General features: G+C 35.1%; 1 protein-coding gene across 1 annotated transcript; it reads right to left on the bottom strand.

The window, feature by feature from the left end:
• Nucleotides 1–15: 15 nt before the first annotated feature.
• On the bottom strand, nt 16–22916 carry LOC110702858 (structural maintenance of chromosomes protein 5-like). Its single transcript, XM_021880602.1, has 30 exons — nt 22436–22916; nt 22059–22236; nt 21761–21914; nt 20191–20264; nt 18907–19056; nt 18720–18824; nt 18480–18625; nt 16477–16588; nt 16237–16392; nt 15809–15930; nt 15593–15737; nt 14503–14568; nt 11853–11981; nt 11671–11769; nt 11361–11526; nt 11130–11275; nt 10976–11039; nt 10761–10885; nt 10585–10662; nt 8413–8485; nt 7014–7117; nt 3685–3801; nt 3523–3600; nt 3300–3399; nt 3151–3205; nt 2054–2102; nt 1883–1970; nt 1656–1728; nt 448–551; nt 16–353 (listed from the first exon to the last, which is right to left on the bottom strand). The coding sequence occupies exons 1-30, from the start codon at nt 22471–22473 to the stop codon at nt 292–294; spliced, it is 3156 nt and encodes a 1051-aa protein (XP_021736294.1). The 5' UTR covers nt 22474–22916; the 3' UTR covers nt 16–291.
• Between the last annotated feature and the right edge of the window lies 1 nt (nt 22917).

Here is a 22917-nt window from a genome sequence, read left to right as displayed (position 1 = left end):
AACTCTCTTAGCAACTGTAAAGCAAATATTTTACTTTACTGAGTAAATTTTAGAGGGTACTCATCATCATTTAACTTACAAATCAAGGATAAAGATGTGCTGTTAGGCCTGTTACAGCTGAAATGTGTGATAATAGTTCTTATAATTACATAAATATGTTTGCATTGAGAATTTAATGAAACATTTTGCCTGAAGCAAATATATGATCTATGTCCCAAAAAGAAAACCAAAACCCTAAACATAGGAGTTGATCTGTATCATTAGCCACAACTACAGCAAACACAGATCTTTTCAGCATTGAGCTTGTCCAAGATGAGATATGATTGTACGCCAGCTTTCTCCCTTGCTCCACACTAAAAGCACAGGGGGAAAAAAATAGTTTTCTTGTCAGCTTGGACAGTAAGAACATGAAATGATTCTACGTTGCTCTATCTGATGGATACTAACCTTTAGCAGGCCCCTCGATATATGGTCCATTCATGATATTCAAGACGCTACATGCATCACTATACTCTAGGTCAGGCAGCAATTTGGGTGTCAGCAAAAAACACCTGTGAAGGAAAGAAGCAATCATCTAGAATTGTCATGCAAAAACAAAAGTAGAAAGTCCAATAAAAGCGGAGAAGCATCAAAGTGTACCAGCAGCAATTTATGCAATATACTATTGAATTACAAAATACAGTACAACAGGTTCATAGATGGTAAATTGAGAAGGCTAGAAGATCATCAGACGAACTTGATTTCCCTTTGGTATCAGAATTTGCAGCATATCTTCAAGGACTTCACAACATTTACTGCATATCTCCATTTCAAATATTGCTAATACTGGACCCTCTTATGTTCAATATTAAAATCTGTGTACCTACCTCGTATATACCTCACTTATTATCATAACTCATGAATAGTGAAAATTGGCCAGAGTTGTATGAGAGTGCTACAGGAATTCTATTGAAGCTCACCTAGAACTGTGGCTGACAGATTTCAGAAGGAACTAAGGAGGAGGATTGTTTTAATGGTTTGATCAAGACATGCTTCTTAATGAATTGCCTTAAGTCACAACACCTATTTTGGTTTGCCACTTAGCCTCAAAAGAGCAATTCCATATTAAAATAATCTCAAAATCAAATCACTAGCTAAATTGACTAGATATTCGGCTTAGAAGAAACCATATACGGTGGATATCAGAAGAAAGTAGAGGCAGGAAATTGTACTTTCCAGTGATGATAGAAAAGTTTCATAAGGAGCCTGATAAAATGTTGGTTTTTCTACAAAAGAAAGCATTATTTCCTCTGCTTAGATGGTTTAACCTCCCATTTCCACATGAGGTACCCTTTCTAGTACTGCCAACCAACCAACCAAGACAGGGAAAAGGATTGTGAAACCAGTCTGCTGATATGTCGTGGAGCTAGTTAAAGCCATTAGTACAGCCTAAAAATAACCACATGCCATAGTACAGATTACACTAAACTAGATAGAACTACTATCATGACAGAGAGGTCACTCCCACTAAAACTCTGAACTCAGAAGGCACAAATAACCATGATAACTCCATTACAAGAAGTCTAGCAAGCAAACAGATGCAACTTTTCCATATAATTCAGCTACCAAAGCCATAGCCATGTCAGTAGAAATTTGGTAAAAACAAATATTCTTACTGTGGTGTATTAGGTTGACTAGCAGCTCTCACCAACTGCTGAAACATCTTTCTTTCATTGATGGGATCCATTCCTGGAGAAGCACAGGAGCAAAGTTAAGAAACTATTAATTAGATCAGTGAATTCTTGAAGTTAGATAGCAGAAATCACCTTGATTAATTTCATCTACTCTAAAGGGAAATTATTAGTTAGATAATGAATTCTTGAAGTTAGATAGCAGAAATTACCTTGATTAATTTCATCAACTACTCTAAAGGGGCATATAGTAAGATCTTGTAGAGAAACAAGGTACAATATGGTTGAAACTGAACGCTCCTGCATGTACAAATACAAGGTGCCATAAGGTATACAGTGTTTAAATATGGTACTCATGGAAATAACTTGGATAGATGAAGTACCCCTCCAGATTGATGATGAGCACTAAGGACTTGAAGTTGTCCAGCTTGCCTAACAAAAACGAGGAATAAATTAAATTGGCACAATATTAAAATAAATGCGGTTTCAATATGGTTTAATGGTGAGAAAGGAGATAGATAAATAGAATATTAAAAAAGACATCCTTTCACGTCAAAAAAAAAAAAAAAAAAAAAAAAAAAAAAAGACATCCTTTATTAGATTCTTAGGCTTTTACAAAACCATCCCTGCTTCCTTCGCCATTTCAACAGCATTCCCAAGACAGCAATTCATCACATAGAACACTTTTAAAAGGAAAGTCATACAAGCACAACCATTATGCTCTTCCACTGAGACTAGTGGAAACTGAAAACATCATAAAAACTACTTCCTACTACAGATGTGTTTTGAGATAGAGCTCTGACTTAATTTTATTCGTAAATATCATTTCTGCACACACACAATAAATTTCAAAAATATGGTGTCATAAACAATAAAGTAATGAGTGCGGACATGTGGTAACCTTAATAATGACCACGTGCATCATCCCCAATGACTATTCTCCACACGTGGTAACCTTAATAATGACCATGCCCATCATCCCCAATGACTATTCTCCACATATGCTGGTTATTTGTCAGCAGTGGTCTTATTGACTTAAAATGTGACAAAAATTTGCAAATAAATGGAGGTCCCCAGAATTATTTGTAGTCTTCACCATGTTAGGAATTCAAATATAAGCAACGCAAGCCACAAAATTTTAGCTCTCACATTAACCCATGCATATCTTTACAGTAATACAACTTCATAAGTATTTCTTTGTGGACTAATTTTTCAGCAACTGCGAGGCCCTTCAAGTACAGAGTGGAAATTGTAATTGTTAGGGTCCACAGCAAATAACTCGATCTGAACTCAAGAGTTTAGACACTTGTCACACTGTCCAAGTGTCATCTTCTTGCTCTCTAGTATCTTCCCTGGACCCTGGTGCCCAGTGAACAAGAGATACCCAGAGGAAAGAAGTGCAGAGAAACACACTTTAAAGGTTATACTGAAAGCAAGTCCAACAGATAGCATAAGGCAAGACAAGTTTGAAAGTAGTTACCTGAACTTTACTTTTATAACTATACCGTATGCACCAAAGTCCATGTCACGCTCATCTAATAATGCATAAAAGATTTATCAGACTATCACAATAGAAAACCATTCTCTCTACCACTAAATATCTTCAATTCAAGACACCTCAGTTGATACCTAAAGATACTTCTCCAGCAACAGCCATCTCCTGAAAATTATGACCAAATGTTCCATTGATCTGAGAAACAAGATTCTGCAATGTTGGAAGCCAGCTAGCCTGAAGCCAAAAGATTATGGTTGTAAGCTACAAGTTTGTGCTAGAGAGAACTAGAGATGAAAGAATGATTAGTGAGCAAGTAGGCCAACTTAGTTGGCAGAAATTTCAGTAAAAGAGAACTACCTTCAAGGCATCTATTTCAGCCAAAAGAGTCCTGAATCCATGTTCTTCCTCTTTAAGTGTTCTTTCCAAAGCTTCAATCTGCAATAGATAAAAGCACACAATTGACAATTTAACATAAGTGCAACCAGATGAATGTTCGATGCAATCGATGAAAGGCATTACCTTTCTTTGTCGCATTTCATACTCTGCCAAAACATTTTGATTGAGCAAGAGAATGGAACTAGCTTGATCCAAATTATCTTGAATAGCTGCCTCAAGTTCCTCAATAGTACTAGGCATCTGAAGGCAAAGAGAAATGCATGTACGCAACATATGAGGATATGTTTCAAATCAATTAAATCTAAGAGTTCTTATAGATTAAGCATGTTGAGAGTTTGGCAGCAAATTTATAAGTTCACATTGAAATATCGTCAATGTTACATAAAGTTTGAATAGTTATTTCTTAAATCAAGGGGGAAAAAAAAACATTTTCAGAGGACGAATATACCCCAGGAAAAAGCAATGAAAGCAAAAGCTAGTGGATGTATGTGCCAAAGCACTGTGCAGCAGCATGTCAAACTATCAATATTGAATCAGAGCTGGGGTAAATTTAAGATTCACTCTCTCAGCATATTGTTTTTTAACAGCTCTGGGTGATGGGGAATCTAAACATCAGGACTCCAGGGAATCCACATTATAGGATCAAATTCTGAGAAAGAGATCACGAATCATAAGATTTGGGAGGAGCTCTTTCTTCAAGAAGCTGAGGGATTATGAAACAGGCATAACCAAATGATTATCAACAGACCTGAAGATTGCCAGGCTCAAACTCTACCTGGAAAATCAGGTTCTTCGAGAATTGAAGCTGTAACCAAAAACTTGTCGTGTATTCAGGTTATATTACTTGACTCTTCACAACAGAAGTAAAAGGAAAGGATTTAGCTACCCAAATTTGCACTTGGTAGCAGTCAAGTAGTGTTCTCTTTTTAGATGTAAGGAGTAAAATTAACACTAGGCAAAGCAGCTTTTGGATGCAATGGAGCTGAAGCTGCTTGATCCTATGGGATCATTAAAGAATATAAAAGAATGAGTCAGAGATTTATCTTGCAACAATCAAAGGCAAAAATAGGGCTTCCTCAATCACAATCCTCATCCCCTCTTTCAATTAAGCACCAGCCCTCTCATTTTACTCTCTTAACCTTCTCAATTACATGCTTATTCAATAATTGCAACCATTTCAAAAGATTGAAACAAAATTATATTACTGAATTATCTCTAATAGAAAGTAGCAATTACATATGTTATCCCATCCGTAACAGATATAAATTTAAGGAAAATTTGTGAGAAAGGTCCTTTTAAGTGGTCGACTTTGTGAGAAAGGTCCTTATATAAAAAAAGTGGCAAAAAAGGTCCTTATATCCCATTTCGTTTGTAAGGAGGGACCTTTGACCGATATTCCGGCGATTGACTTTTATTTTCCAGCCTTGTTTCGTCTTTTTTTCCCTTTTTCCTCTTTTCCCTCCAATTCCAACTAAGCCTAATTCTTCCCCCCTTATTTCTCCTTCCTCTCTCTAATTTGCGAGTCCTAGTTTTAAGAAAGTAGCTTGTTCACATCAATAAATTAGAGACTTAAAGGAGAAATAAGGGGGAAAAAATCAGGGGTAAGTTGAATTTGGAGGGAAAAGGGAGAAAAACACAAAAAAAGAGTATTTTTATAATCACGTGATAGTTAATAGTCGGAAAATGAAGTAAATCGCCGGAAATTGGTCAAAGGTCCCTCCTTACAACCTAATTGGGATATAAGGACCTTTTTTGCCACTATTTCTCACAAAGTCGGCCACTTTGAAGGACCTTTCTCACAAATTTTCCTAAATTTAATGTAAAACATATTGAGAAATGAAAGGCTAATCAACTATTTAAAAGGGGTGACCTGGAGATTACTCCAACTATTGGGCGTCAATTAACAGCTCCTCTTTGAAATTGATGCAACAGAAGGAAAACGTATGACAATATTAATTAGCTCTCAAGCAAAAGAGCCTAGGAATCTAAATGTGGACGGCATTAAGACCAAAGTTATTAAAATCGAGATTCTACTTTGAATCGGAAGGGACTCGCAGAATCAAATCGTAAAATAGAATCGTAATCTAGACCTCACATTTAAATTTAATAAAATATATTTGTATTATGAGTTTGAAACCTAATTTTTAATAGAAAATAGTTGATTACCCATTAAGGAACCAATAATTGACTATATATTTATAAAATACCTTTGTATGCATGTTTTGAACATGTAAGGATTTCGCTAGTGAAGAGAAATATGTAAAATCGGGTAAATTGCAAATCGGACATACATGAATTGTAAAATCACAAGATTCTAAAATTTAAATCAAGATTTTAATAACAATGCTTAAGACCTAAACCCTAAATCTCCAATACCACTTTTTTTTTTCTTGAAACAACATTAGCAAAGCTCCCTTCTGCTAAAATAGATGTTTAAATCACGGTAAATAACGTTATGCTGACACGATAGAAAATGTGGAAAATACACTAAAAATTGCAAAAGGAATGGAGTCTATAAAGGTAACCAACCCAACCAATGCATAGTAAAATGTTCCATTAATCTTTGAAGAAATATATTTGGTTTCCACATTAATTTCGTACAGTTAGTCCAGGGGGGATAAAAGAAAGCCAATGTCACTAAAAGCACAAACAAGGCATAAATCTAATACACTGGGACATGTGCATTCAAGAGAGCCTACATGCAACCTTATGGCATAAAGAAATCTGATATCCCAAACTTGGAAACAAATCCATCCTCAGGGATTTGCAGGTGTCCAACGACTCAGAATTCAGAAATCTACTTGCACAACTGTAATTAATTGTCAGGAAATAAAAATTATATGTAAACATGCTATCCCAACCCGTCTATTGATAAATGACTACTACAAAAGTACACATCAACAACCTACCGTGACAATAGTTTTTAGGGTATATTTTAGACCAAAAATACCAAGCCCCAGCCTGCACAAGAGGGTTTTCGTCTCTTTTTCTACCTGATATTGGGCAAAAATTTACCCAAAACCCAGCCTGGTTTCAGGCATTGATCCTACACTCAGGTCTAGGTCTGCACCAACCAGCCAATTTGGACCATTATGGTAATGACACAAAATCTGGCACCACTAAAAATTCCATCCCAAAAAGCCCAACTTTGCTCATGATCACCTCTACCTCAGCCGAAAATCTATTCTAGTCAACTAAGGGAAGCTATGTTACATGGACTCGGGTATCCATGTCCGATGCGGGTATGTTACAAGTGTCTGACTTGGCTATTTTGTGGAAAAATCCGTAGTTTTAATTTTTGAACCAAAAGTGAAGTGTCCAAGTGTCATACCCATGTCCGAGTGTTGAGGGTCCGACATGGGTATTTGAGGTGAAATGAAGAGTCCATGCAACATAGCTGGGGAAGGTACACTGTTAGAGTTGTAACAAAAATAAATGTATAAAAAACCAACCTTAACAAAGGCCTCTTTAATTTCAGGAGTGATCTTTGCAATAGATTCAGCATATTTCTTGGCATCTGTAAGCCGCTCCTTGTGCCGTTCCACTTCTTTTTTACCTAATTAGTGAAGAGGGGAAAAGGAAATTAACACACTTTTACAAAACTATAAAGTCTATAATCTCAATCACTCAGAAACAGTAGCAGAGATCAAAGAAAATCACAAACATCTATAGATCACCCTAGAATTGATGTATTAAACTCTAAACATAAAAGTTGACCAAAAACAAAAAGTTAAAAAAATGAAATATGACTAGATGACCAAGATGAGGACAAACAGAAACAGAAATAACACACTTGAAGGGATAACATCTGAATGGAATAAAACACTGGAACAAAAATTTGGGAGATCAACTGGTGAAAGAAAGAGGGGAATTGTCCCAGCCTTTATATGTGAGGAATTTAAACTAATACCTTCAACACATCCTTCAGACCTCTACCACCAAGTTGGAACACTTTTACCAAATCATACAGTTCTTCTCATGTCAGGGTATGGCTCTCAATTTCATAATAAAGGATCTTGACTTATAAGCAGTGACACACCTTAGATGTGTTTGATCTTAGATATCAAGTTTGAGCTTGGCTTTTTTACTATAAATCTAGTGAGGTAATTAACAGGAAAAAGCCACATTGTATTCTTCTATATCAACAACATCAATAAGACCCCCAAGCCTATATAAAAGATCCCAGTAAAGGCCCCTGGATAGTTCACGGAGAGGTTAGATGTCCATAAAGGTGGCAAGCAGGCTATTTGATTTGGTACGGGTCAAGTCCATTTGAATCAAATCATTCTCAGGTAAGACGTCTATCGTATTGGGGATGAGTCTCTGATGCTAATTAAATTATTATCATTAACAGATCAATGACAGCTTTATTCGTTCGCGGACTGATTCAGGTCATCCAATTTTGGATATAGGTTGAGACAGCCTGTACTAGGTAGACAACCTATTCCTCGCATAACAAAGAGGTTTCCATAAGACCTAGATTTTAAATGCTATATTGTTCTGGTCCATCATAACCCAAAACCAACCGATAAGGAATCTTCAGGTTCACAGCAAATAAATTAAAACTTAGTACTTTTTCTAAAGTACATAAATCCCATAAAATGAGCAACAAACAGTTTCAGCTTTCTACAACCAAAATACATACACTTTAGGAAAAACATAAATAGGTTACCTCACAGCCCTTTTTTATAATGCATGAAAACAGGTATGGTAAACATATTAAAAACTTTAACAGAAAGTCAGAAATGAGAACATCATTTCCATTACTATCAGAAAATATAGGAAACATTTACATCCAGGCTGGATTTGGCAATAAAAGAAAAAACAAGTTAGAGGGCTAATCACACATACATTGCTGCAAATGCATGCTTGCTTCCACAGCAGATCTTTCTTGATGCTTAATTTCCATTTCAGACTCTTGTATCTAAGGAAGAATAGCATGATTAAGATTTTGCAAGAATTGATAACATAAAATACAATAAAACCAGACTGCCTTAAATAGTATGTAACTATGTACTTAAATATATCGCTGCGAAAGAGAAAACATGACACAGCAAGGTCTGGAAAAACAAGCATGCGCTTATTCAGCAAGTTCAAGTTTACTTATAATCTAATTATTATTTTGTTCCATGGTCACATAATCTCATAGATCACTCTTCATTAAAGAGATTAGATCAAAAAGAAACACAATCATGGTTAAATTAGAGATTTCGAACTGAACACTTTATTAGAAACAAAAATTAGGAATGTCATTCGAAAGAACTAAATTTGCACAGAACTTATTAACAAAGATAGAGAAGCCAGCATTCAGAGGAAAGTTCAACTCATCACAGCAATCTCATAGATCACTCTTCATTAAAGAGATTAGATCAAAAAGAAAGATGATCATGTTTGAATTAGAGATTTAGAACTGAACACTTTATTAGAAACAAGAATTAGGAATGTCATTCGAAACAACTAAATTTGCACAGAACTTATTAACAAAGATAGAGAAGCCAGCACTCAAAGGAAAGTTCAACTCATCACAGCAATCACACTTTAGCTTACAAATTTTAGCTTTTAAATCAATAACTATATACTAAAAGACACACCAGCAATGACACGTGTCATCTCCAGGTGTGTCCTTAGGTTTTTATTTTATTTTTTTGTAAGAAAATTCTATTTAAGAAACAAATATTTTACATATATATAATGATAATAATTACTTATAGATAGAGTATAAGAGAAGATTTGATAATGTCTTTCCCAAATATTCTTAACATAATTTGTGACATACGGAGTTTTTTGAGTAAGACACAAGATTAAATATTTTTTTCTTGATTTTTTTTTTAATATGTAAACAATAAAAAGCAAATCTATTTTTTTTCGAAGAAACGTTCGGGATTTTATAAAATCAAAGCAAATCGGCTTCCGCCAAAGCAATGATGCGAATATCAGATCAACAAATGATATTTTTGTTATTTCATTGAATAATTTATGATTAGAATTTTAATCAATCAATAATCTATAATTAACTATGGATACTTCAACAATACTGCCAAGAACGACACATGATTATTCTTAGTGTGATTTTTTTCTACCATTTTGGTTGTTCTTTAGTGTTATGTTCGGGTCGGGTCATCTCAAATCGGGTCATGTTCAAGTTCGGGTCACGAAGCCTAAGGTTAACTTGGGTCTCGGGTTGGTTTCAGCTCAATTCATATAAGGTTCGAGTCACCAATTTCTCAGGTTCAAACAGGTCAGGTCATTGGTAAGATTTTCGAGTCGGTTTAGCTTTTGACAACTCTAGATATGAATACAACATAAATTATTTGAAATATTTAATACAGTATTAATTTAAAAAATACTTATTGAAAATTACGTGCATGGCACGGGACCTAACCTAGTTACTAATATAAATAAGGAGCTCATTCCCAAATCATAGATTTTATGTGCATGGGTACATATGTAACAGACAGGTACATATGGGTACTTAGGTAGATTCAACATCCAGGTAACTAAGAAATAAAAAACACCGATAGGATGAGACCTAAGAAATACTACACAGACAGAAAAGTAAAAGACTAAAAATAAAAGGAAAGCAAGAGAACACCCAAGATGCACAAATACTAAATATTAACTGAGATAGCACTGCATTGTTAATTTGTGAGTAACCTTATCAAAACATAGATATGAGAATCACAGTAAAGAAAAACAGATTGGCTACTTAGATATTTGTATTTTATTGGACACTCACAAGTACAGAAATGCCAATTATAATATTTATTGTTCTCTATATTTCTATCAGTAATTAACAAGGACTATTATAATAAATTAATTATGGTTCACGCCAGAACACTGAAGCAAAATACTAGGCTCCCAAATTTACTTTCCTGGACTGCAGGACCCTTTTGCCAAAACCATCAGGCAAAGACATGTCTACTTAAATATTCAAATCAAAGTACAAGAAGGGCACGAGTCTATCTAATCAGATATTATAAATACATTGTTAAACTTGATTGAACATAATTCAAGAATAACTACCTTTACATCAATTTCAAATGCAGAGAGGCGTATCTCAGCAAGACTCCATTTGTGTAAAAGAGCCTCCATAAGTGAATTCTGAAAAGTGGTAAGAGAAAACAGAGAAATTAAATATAAATAAAAAAAGCTCGAGGTCCATGATACTAAACGTCTAAATCAACAAAAGAGAGCTTCACCTTAATCTCCATAGCGTTATGAAACCGCTGGATATTCAAATTTACAGCTTGATCAGAAAGGTTGGCAATCTGACTATCAATATCCCCCTCCTTCTCAATGTTGTTCAAAATACACCTCTTCTGACCTAGACCACAATTTATCATAAAAAAAGCTATATAATACACGTTGAATGCCAGACAAGGTCTTGAAGCAAATATAATTAAGGAATGCTTACTAATGCGGTTTTCCAGCGACTTCCTCCTTCTTTTCTCAATATTTACCCTCTCTGTTACTTCCTCCTGCAAAGGATCCTAGGTAAGACTTAATACTCCTCAGAAAAAGAGAAAACACTGGATAATTTCCGATTTGTTCAAGCATAACAGCTATACCCGCTGTTTGTAATATTTAGAAGCTTCGTTTTCGATCTGGCTTAGCTCAAACTGCAGAGATTTAGATTGGCTGTCGTATTCATTGATTGTCTGTTCAAGCTCAATTATCTTGGACCTAAGACTCAAAATTTCTGAATTATCTGAACCTGCAAGCATGATTTAATGTAGTCTAAGTAATCTGAAGTTCTGAACCATCGAACGCATGATAAGCATTCAAAAGCATAAACTTACCGCATGAAAGAAGTTTAGATCTTGAAACCGGCATCACACTAGCAGACACATAATCACTATATCTAGATCTGGACCAGATATAGTGGTTAAGCGGGGTCCAAAAATCCATTATTTTCAGCTTTTCAACCTCATCTGCCCTTCGATCAGTTTCCACAGTACCAATGTACTGGAAAATTGTGAAGGATGTTAAGGAATTGAATTGGAAGTACCAATAACACGCCAAAATGATGCTAAAATCGAAATTATAAAAAAATAACATCCTATGCTTAGGTCGCAAAAAAAGGTCAATCATGAGGGGCAGCAAGCATACTGAGTTATCAAGGTTAGATTGACTAATCAAAACCTCCTTGACAGCAGCTGGAGCATCAAAAATTTGATCAAGCCTAGCATGTATCCCAAGCTTACGCATCTGCCAAATCATAAGAAAACTATAAAGAGGTAGAAACTCTAGCATCTCAGGTAGAAAAAAACTACGGCCTTCAAAGCACATACCTCTTCAGATATTCGAGAGGGATCTCTACTTCGTCCTTCAGTTGGAACATAATTTAGAATTGGGACATCAAATGATTTCATGTGTTTCACCAAAACGTCCCGATCACTAGGATCTTGAGTGATGAAGGACTTAGAATGTCAAAGCAAAAGGAAAAAAAGATTAGGTGTTTACACTTTTTCTGAAAAAAAAGAGGTTGGAAAGCAAGAATACTCAAGTAAACTAGTGCTGAAGCAGACAAATGCAAAGATAACAAATTAGCTAATCTGTGATATTTTGCACTGTCTAGTTCTAGATAGGAAAATACATGGATGGACTGCAAAGATAATCTACAGCAAGTCAAAGAACGGATCACACTGTAGAATGTGCAAGATATTCAAATTAAAAAATTGAACTACAAGCATATACCTCCATGTGCTTAAGCATAAGAAAATTGAGCTTGTTAATGTGTGTGTGTGTGTGTGTGTGTGTGTGTGTGTGTGTGTGTGAGAGAGAGAGAGAGAGAGAGAAGAGAGAGAGAGAGATTAAAAATGTTTTATAAGAAACCACTCATAAATATGAGGACAGTAAATATCAAAAACATTATATATTACCAGTAAAACAGAAAGATCAATTAATCATGTAGTAAAAATAGAACAAAGAAAATATATGATTACAAGGCAGCATATCTTCTAACAGAAGAAGGAAAATTTTTCACTAATTCTGATCAAGATATTAATGAACACCAGCTAGCTAGTTTTGTGCATCCGTTGAAACAAACTTTGAGTTCTATTCTACCCTAGAGCACTGAATACATGCAGAGAAAGCATTCAACAAGAGCAATTTTCCAAAGTACTAAACTGTGTCCAAACCAATACTAGAACATTCTAAAATTACTCGAAAAAACTTTTCCTTCTTCCCCAGCTTCCCTTCACTTCTCAAGTTCTCATTATAAACATTAAATTTTATCATGGTGTCAGATCTGAACTTTTTGTGTGGATTCCTTTGTTACCATCGAACCCAGAGCCATGACCTCCAACAACAACAACAAAGCCTTACTCCCAATATGACGTGGATCGGCTAACATGAATCGTCATATGAAGATGTCCGTAAAGAAAGTAGAGCATAGCAACATAAATAATTGAAAATGAGACAAAAGTGTGAAACAGAAAAGTTTTAAAAGAGTCGTAAAGGGGTTATAAAATAAAAAAGAAAGAAAGAAAATCATGTGAATACAATACATAAAGCTTTGAGAGTACCTTAGAAAATGAAATAAGTAGAGTTTGAAAACACGAGTTGAACAAATAATAAAAGTAATATCGATAAGGATATGGTCTTTATTGATTTAGAGAAGGCATATGACAAGGTGCCAAGAGAGGTACTTTGGTGGGCAATGTTGAAGAAAGGTATCCCACGAAGATACGTGGACTTGTTTAGGATATGTACCGGGATGTGTCAACAAATGTAAGGACATGTGGAGGGTTGACAAAATATTTTCCTATTACAATTGAATTGCATCAAGGGTCTGCATTAAGCCCTTTTCTTTTTGCAACGGTTCTAAATGAAGTAACTAGACCAATTCAAGATGAGGTTCCAAATGTATGCTGTTTGTGAATGATATCATTTTCGGTGGGATGAAACTAAAGATGGGGATAATGTCAAATTGGAGCAATGGAGGCAAAGGTTGGAATCTAGAGGGTTCAAGCTAAGTCGGGGTAAGTCGGAGTAAGACTGAATATTTGGTATGTCGATTTGCTTCTGATGGGGACAAGTGACGACATGGTGAGTTTGGATGGAAAGGACTTGACCATGAGTGAATGTTTTAAATATCAAAACATGGCCCATAGGATTAAGTTGGGGTGGCTTAAATGGAGAACGGCCACAAAGTGTTATGTCTCTTACAGGTGAAGGGGAAATTCTACAAGACTGCCATAAGACCAATATTACTCTATGGTACAACAAAGTGTTGGGCTTCTAAGAAAGAGCATATTAAAAAGATGGAGGTTAAGGAAATAGTTAAGGTGGATGCGTGGGAACACTCTAATAGATGGAATCAGAAATGAGGTTATTTGTAGGGAAAATCACAAACGTTGGTTTGGGTATGTAAAACGGAAACCCGAGGGTGCACCGGTAAGAAGAGTGGAAGCGTGGGACCATGGAGGGGTTAAACGAGGGAGAAGGAGAACGAAAATGACTTGGTTGGAAATATATATATAAATTTTCTCTCTCCACCCAGCTGTATCCAACCCTATATTTTCCTCAATCCTCAACGCACTTATATCACTCTCAATCACCCTCTTCCAAATGTTCTTAGATATGCCTCTACCTCTCACGATCCCACTTTTCAGGTCTCCTTACTAGAGCCTCACTTGGTCACCTTTTTACAAGAACAAACCATCTTAAGCAACAATTCTTCCTCATCTTGTATTCAATGGATGTAACCCCTACTTTCTTCCTAATTATCTCATTCCTCAACCAATCCTATCTTTTATGGCCACACATCCATCACAACATACACATCTCTACCACATTCATCTTATGCACGTGCAATCGTACAAAGGAGGCAATAGAAAGAAAAAAATATTTTTTTTCCTCCTAACAAATAATTATCAACATTTTCCCCAAACTCATTTCAACATTTTCTTATTTTGAGGGCAATGAGACTAAACATACCTTCCATATGTAATATGGAACTTGGCCTTCCAAGTAATCAGCATGAGATTGATCCTTGACAGTAACCTAAAATCACAAAGCATAGATGAAAATTACTTTCAAAGTATCATCATCCAAAATGTATTATCCATGTATAACTCAAGCATCATTTCCTTGCATTATATCTGTAACTTGCTGCTAATTGCATTCAAATAAAAGTAACAAAGGTATAACTAGTGAGACTTGAGAGCCAATGATCTCCAAGACAACCAATGTTGACTCTCTTCAGACTCGTCTACCCAAACGATGAGAAACTTCAGAAGTTCAGATAGATAAACAAAGAAAATCACATCATCTGGAAAATCTTAAACAGACTTGAAGGAGAACGAAAAAAAAAAAAAAAACACATGTGGCAAAAGTCTCTAAAATGCATAATTCCTGATTAGAAGCTTGAATGTATACACACAATGCTTCATCACCAGGCTTTGCTTTAATACTCTGTCCAAATGAATAATATTAAACTAAGGGTGTGTTCTATTCACCTGATTTTCACTGATATGAACTTATCTTAACATATCTGGACTTAACTGAATTTATTAGACCTTATTAAAACTTATTTTAGTTGTAATTTGGGTAACCAACTGAACTTATCTGAACTTATTAAACCTGAAATAAGTGAAAATAAGGTGAATAGAACAGACCCTAACTTATCCTCAAATGATGTTTAAAGTTAAATCATTTCTTTTGGGGTAGTTATATGTCACATGATCAACTTAATATATAAGAGGCAGGTCAAACAGTCAATCTAAGAAAAGTATCTTTGTGCATGCCAACAAGTTCTGAACTGCATTGCTCCACAGATAGAGGCATGCCATAAAAAATGAGGCTGTAAAGCCCCCAATGAAGGGCCTATTTCTTTAAAATGATCTTTAGCAATTTCCAATAAGTTAAAGCTTTGGCTATTAGATAGTGTTAGTCCAAATAATAAAGCCCCTAAGTTCAACATGTTGAGCAATATCAGAAGCACTCATTTACAGAAATTTTGAAGATGCAAGCTTGCTAGCAGGGATAATTCATAATCTTGCAATGAGGCCCAGCAATGCATATATACCTCAAGCAGAACAGGTCCATAAACCTCTCTCTTCAGTTGATCACGATGTTCTTGCAACCAACGATGAGCTTCATAAATCCTGTCTGCTCCACTATTTTTCAGCTGATTCAGGAGCTTGTAATTTCTATTTTCCATATCTTTTAACCTGCAACCATTCTGTGTCTGAGAATGAAATGCAACAGAATCAAATCCAAATGCATGTATAGCAATATATACCTGTCAACCAACTGTGCCCGTTTTTGTTTGTGTCCAGACAAAATTTTATCAGTATCAGTCTTTTGCTGCCTAATCTCCCTTGCACTGTCTTCGAATTCTACAATTTTGGCCTCCAACCTTTCCTGAATTATAGCAAGAACTAAAATATTACAAATATCCTAAAAAAAAGGTTGCTAAGAAAGGAAGAGAAAGAAGAATAAAGAATGAATGAAAACATAATAAATATACACTCATCCATACAATAAGAGTTACACAAAAAGAGACAAACAGATTATCTAAAGAAAATCACTATAGAATGATACCAAAAAGGTCAAATTTAAATTAATACTATCATATAGAAGGTTTGGGAAGGCTTGAATGCAATATAATTGAGACTTATATAGCATATTGCATATAAGAAAGCAGCTAAAAAAAACTGCATAACATACAAACTCATCCTTTGGAAGTTTGTAAGGTGGCAAGTTTGCCAGTTCCAGTTCAGCAGCTGCAAGCTCCTCTTTAGCTTCCGACATTCTTAGTTGACGTGATTCTTCATCCCTCTTCAATTTTTCCATGCCCTTGTACATTCCAGATACTCTGACTCCCTAGAATTGTCCAAAATAAATATTGAGAAAGATAGGACATTAATGAAGTACCAAATGGCAAGAAAGATAGGAAAGAAACACAACCCACTGAATTTCATTCTCCTGAAGTTTCTTGCACCTTTGGGCCTTCTTACTCGAAATATTCTCCAATTTTTTCCACTTTGAGTCTTGCAGTGCTTTTTCCTCCTGCTGCTTTCTGAAATGATTATAATTGCCAATTAAGAGGTGAGCTGTTAAATAATTGGGAAAGAAGCTAAAACTTTCAAATATGTTGGATACTGTCAAGTATCAATTTCAAAGCACTACGATACAATTAGCACTCATTGATATCAAATATATTAGACTGTATGATATCTCCAAATACCTCACCAAGACAATTCAAGAGATATGAAAACCCATATGACCTTCAATGCATAATCCATGTAGCTTTAACATGTTTTGCAAATTTCAATATCCATATTTTCTATTAACCACAACTCCCCATATACACTAGTATATATATCTTTTTTAATGAAGCAGCAAAATTTTATATATGAACAGCAAGATGATAGTAGATATAACACCTAATCATAACCTGATAATAACATACAAGCATAGACAGGGAAAATTCCTTGATGTAAAGAGTAATTTATGCCAGAAAATTATTTCAAACCTGAATCCACAAAGGCCTAGAAAATTAACAGTCACATTAAATTTCATATGTTACAGCTCACATTACAACACTTTTCATAATTGCAAAGTTGATGACCTTTATGAACTGTTTAACATACTTCTGCATAACAAGGTAAACTAGGTAGGGTTACATGCTTTGGCAAATATGGTAAATTTTCCCAGATTTTTGCAACCAATTAACATAATTCTGAGGGTAAAAATGGTAAAAGTCTATCAGAATACTCCTGCATATTTAATAATTTTCCAGCATTTATTGTATCTGAAGGTCAAAGAAATTAGAAATTCTCAAAATATAGAATGATCAGTAAATCCCAGAGAGAAATGGGTGAAAGAACAAAAGGATTAGGGCTAGGCTATCTTCAATAAGGCCAATAACTAAGTAGAGCATAAACAAATAGAGGTAGAAAAAGTTTCTAGATTCATTCTATGGTGATTTATTATAAGAAATTAATTTGCATATCTGCAATAAGGCCAATAACTAAGTAGAGCATAAACAAATAGAGGTAGTAAAAGTTTCTAGATTCACAAACTTAGACCATAGACACAATGCTAAAGTATGCAAGCACTGGGAGAAACAACTGTGCATATCGTAAGCCATAGTGCCTTCTATATTACATAGAAACCTTGGCATGCAATCTTTCATATAGAATATTTCAATATCATACTTGGGCATTAAGATGATTTGGAATTTTGGATGGATGAGTTAAAATTATTTTCAACATAATAATGTATTACACTAGCGCATATACTTCCAATTTTATTCAATAATGTAGTGATGTTATTACTTAGTCATTGTTTAAAAATTGCAAAAGAATCTTAAAACCAATACAAGACTGTTCTAGTAATTTGTAGACTATAACACAAGAAAACATTCAAAAGCATATATTGAGTCATAAGACTCAAAATTACTAAGATCAAACCAATAATTATTTCAGAAATACTAAACAATAATAATTCTATTTTTTTTAGTGCCCCGTTAAAACATGCCGATGCAAAATTTTGACCAATCATATCTTTAATTATAAATAAATTACAACAATAGAATATAAATAATTTATTCATTGAGACGATTCCAACAAGTGCTCACAAGACTATATTTTTTCTAATGTATAATTCACAAACATTAATCAAACTGGGTCAAGTAAATAGTGCAAAAAGTTCCAATGGAGCACTTTAATAAAAAAAAAAAAAAAAAAAAAAAAAAAAAAAAAAAAAAAAACAGAGGGAGTACCACTCAAAGGCATGAATAACATGGGCAGCAACTCAACATGAGCCCACCCCACAAGGTACATGAGCTAGGTTGGTGTCTGGTCGAGTATTGACCAAGATGTATGCATAGTAAGAAGTCAATGGGTACATTAGTGTAAAAACTTAAGTGACAATCAAATAAAAAATATTAAGACTAGAAAAATCACTTAATAGGTTGTTGGAGATCATTCAAGATCTTTGCAGCTTCATCATATTTCTTATTAGCATCATCAACCTGCTTTTTAGCTTCAAGATATTCAGCCTTGTTAAGATCATACTTCAACCAAGGTAATTTTTTCTTCAACAAATCAACCTACAAGCAATTTAAGAAAAAAGCCATTATAGAAAGGATACCAAAAGGTAAACAATGTCTTCCTGGCCCTAAATACAATTCAGAAAATGTGAACCTGAGCTAGAAGGTCTTGTCTCTGACGAACACGTTCAACATCTCTTTCTTGTTCAGCATGTTGAGCCTTAAGTTGGTTTAATGTCACTTTATTCCCATCAACAGCCTATAACAGAATAAATGGTTGTTGAACAAATGACAACACTATAAGAGATTATCATCTCCAGTAAATTAGACCAAAGACTTACTCTTTGGAGTCTTCCCAGCTGACTACTTTTTTCTATAAGAGCATCATGTTGCATTGCTAGTTGAGGATCACCAATAGCATTTTCTGTTGCACGTAACAGGTCAACAGGACTTAACTTGGCAAACTCACAGACTTTGTCTTGTGGTAGAAACTGTGAAGCCCACCAACATGACAACACCAAAAAAAGGGGGGGTTAGATGCAACAACAGTTAAAAACAGACAAGCAGAAGAGGGAAACAAAGTAAAAGAATATGCATAACAGTTGGTGAAAAGGTGAGGAGGATAGATTAGTCTTGTATTGACCTCAAGTCAAAAGTTAACACCAGGGACAGCCAGAAAACCAATAATCACATGCTTCTAGATGTTTATATAATTGACTATTTCTGACTCAATGTTTCCATTATATGCCTCACACCAAAGGTGGCCTTTTAGCTCGCTTCGCGCCTCACATAGCAATTTTTAATACAAAATCCAACAACAAACTAGCATAATGCCCATTGTTGGGGAGGTCCGACTCATCTGAGGAGACAAGATGCATGTGACCCTATCACCAACCAATCAGGCCTAGTAAAGGGGCCAATTTCTAGTTGATTGTCACTAAAAAAATTAAAAATTAAACTCATTGTAGTTCAAAAGCAAAGGCCATATATCTGCTACCACTAGAATGTGAACCATGAAGTGAGAGCAAGGTAAAAGGACGTCTTTCAAAATCAATGAATATAAGTTGTTTCTGAGGATGAATCAGAAATGTGTGTCATTTTCTTCATCAGCACTTAGCATATTGTGCATAATGAAAACAGGAGCTAGATTCCAGGAAGCCTAACCCTAACTTAACATTTTGATAGGTATTTACAGTTATATTAGGACACCAATCCACCAAGGGGGTTTCTACAATTTACTAAAAGAAGGCCAGTAACTTAACATATGGACAAAACAACAAAGGGAAAGTCAAAGCCCAAAACACATGGACAAGTGCATGATCATATACTCCTGCAGGGACAAGGCTTTCCCCTTAAGATCTGCTGAAACCTCTCCCTACAAGTACATCAACAAATCTGAATTTCATGAGAGTGTGAAACAAGGACTGGCCAATGAAGTCATCAGCAGAAATGAGGACATGTACAAGCACTAGGGAAATGCTGGTAGAAGTGGAAAGGAAATAACTATAGATGAACTTGTCTGCTAGGATGTTTTTGACAAAAAAGAAATTTTCAACATAACTAGATTTTATAAATCTCCAAGCATCAAAAATAAGCACGTAGATTACTCTAAAATGAAGACACACCTGAGTCAAATTATTAACTTGGATATTGAACTTTTGAACAACTTCAATAACATCTTTCTTTGCTGCCATGTTGCCTACAACCAAAACAAATTGCATCAGCATTCACAGTTAATTCCCATCAGTTCATAGACACAAAACAGAAATTCCATTTTCTCAGTTGCTCTCTGCATAGAAAATGATAAAAACATATTTGGGGAAAAAAAATATAAAAAATCACTTTCTGCATTTCTAGGGTACGTGTAGCCTATTCTTTAGGACTAAGGCTCTTAATGTTGCTTTTGTTGCTGTAGGGATGAACCAAAAAAAACAGCGAATTCTATTTGTGTACAGCTTTTTTGATTGAATCTCTTCTTAATAAGAAGCACAGCTTACATGAGGCACTGTAAGCTCAAGCCAAAAATATCAAGCAATAAAATAAATGCACAAAACTAATACTTATCAAGTTTATCTTGCCAAATATCATCCAAGCACGTTCCCAAAAGCTAAAAGCATGGATAAACTAAATAAAATAATGATTGTAGGATGACACATGAATACTAAGGAAAGACCGGGAAAAATATTGAGGAATCTTTTAAATCTGTTGCCCTTGAAGGACCTTATATTTCAAAAGGCCAGAAGCCGAGAAGCCCCTACTATAAAATCAGGACAACACTCAGAGAAGAGAAAGAAAGCTGATGCCAGCCAGTAATCAGAAAAGCATCGCTTGCAAAAGTAAACTTTTAAAGGAACTACTTTGCCTTCTACTATACAGATCTAACAAGTTGCAACAAGTAGAAGCAGACACTTGCATGGATGAGATCCTTATTTCTCAAGTCACTACTTTGTTGGGCATAGGGAATTATGGCGAAAATTCTTCATAGGTTATGTAACTAAATTCAAACAGGGAAAAGCAAGCAATTACCTAGAAAAATAGCCAAACCTGGCCTTTAGTTTTGGAGCTGTAATTATTGTTAATCTTCCCTAGATTCCATCACTTTAAGATAAAACCCTTGCCTTCCAAATGAAGTTTGCAACAAGAACAGGGTACAGGGAACTCAAAGAGTCAAATCAAACAGCTTGGAGAAATTTAAAAAGAAAAAGACCCTGACAAATATGTACTCTTTGTTTGCTGTTAAAATTATTTTATGTCATTTTCTTGTGACAAACATGCTTCATACCAGGTTTGTTTTGCAACAACCCCAGGGAATAAACTTCCTTTACAGCATGAATGCATGATAAGGGAAAATCTGGAAAATGGGTAGTTTTATTTCCATAAATGGAAGAAAAGACAATGCCTTTTCATACTACAGCAACAGGACAACAAGAATCTCATGAAAAGTAGGGCTTTAAAGTCTAGATAGTAGATATACCACTGCCTTATTGCCATGAGCTACGAGAGAAAACATATACAAAGCAGTCACCGAGGATTTGGGGGGTGATAATCAAGCCAAAATAATACTCCGTAGTAAATGCAAAGAATGCCCGTGAAACATATTTTAAACTAACATAAAAAAATTAAAAAAAAAAAAAAAAAAAAAACTAATTTTCCTAATATCAACAATCAACTCAAGCATTTAAAGCATCGCCTTACCATTCAACAGCCACTCAGACTTGTTGCTTGTGTCAATTTTACGAGTGATTACTATCCGCTCCTCCCTAGACTCGCCTCTCAAAGTGATCTTGATGTATCCAGATTCCTCTCCCCGCTTTACATATGCTCCAACACTTCCCGCTCTCCCAAGTAACTACAAAAACATACTTCCCTTAAAATGTGGTCTAATATTTAGGGACGGGGTTGAGTATTGTACACGGACAAATTACAAATATGAGTATTAACATTAAAGCAGAAAAGAGAAAAATTCTTGTACAATTGGTTCAGATGAACAAACCTGAGGATCACCACCAAGACCAAGTGCAATAGCACACACAATTGAGCTTTTACCGGACCCATTCGGACCGATCACTAGGTTTAAACGCGAATAAGGCGTACAAGTCACGTCCTCAAATGTCATAAAATTATGAAGCTCAATCTTAGTAATATTTCCAGGCAAATAATCATCTTCCCCTCTGAAAATTTAATAAATTTGAAAATTTGAAATCAAATAATAAACCTTCAAAATTATGACTCAATGATGTGAATTATGACAGCAAATACGCTTGAAAAATCAAAATGCTGGAATTAGAAACTCAGAAACCCTAGAATTATGCTAAATGAACAAATTATTGAACAAAAAAAGGCAAAATTTAGAAGGATAAGAGAACAAACCTAACGATTTTGGGGCGTTTAGCACGTCGTTCAGACATTGAAGACGACAATTGAAGGCTCTGAACTCCGATTGAAAACCCTCACAGAGGTTAATTGGTGGAATTCATGGAAAGTTTGGAGATACAAGTATAATTTAGGGGTTTGGTTAAATAAAATGGGGAAGTGTGAGAGAGGAGAGAGGAGAGAGAAAGAGAGTGGGCCTACTTTGAAGGGAAACTGTAGAAATGGCGCCAAAATCATAGGTCTAACTTTCGTATCCACTACGGTTTGGTGTGCCGTTTGCTTCAGCGGTTGTACGCTTGTACCCTTGTACGGTTGTACTACTAGTCTAATGGAGGAATTTTTTTTTTTTTTGGAAAAATTGTAAGGAAAGTTCTTTTAAGTGATCGACCTTGTGAGAGAAAGTCTTTTTTTAAAAAAAAATGGCATAGAAGGCCATTTTATGGCGTTTTGGTTGTGAGGAGGGTCTTTTGACCAAACTC

Source organism: Chenopodium quinoa, unplaced genomic scaffold, assembly GCF_001683475.1.
Source record: "Chenopodium quinoa cultivar QQ74 unplaced genomic scaffold, ASM168347v1, whole genome shotgun sequence".
NCBI lineage: Eukaryota > Viridiplantae > Streptophyta > Magnoliopsida > Caryophyllales > Amaranthaceae > Chenopodium > Chenopodium quinoa.
This window is presented reverse-complemented; position numbering and strand designations above follow the sequence as displayed.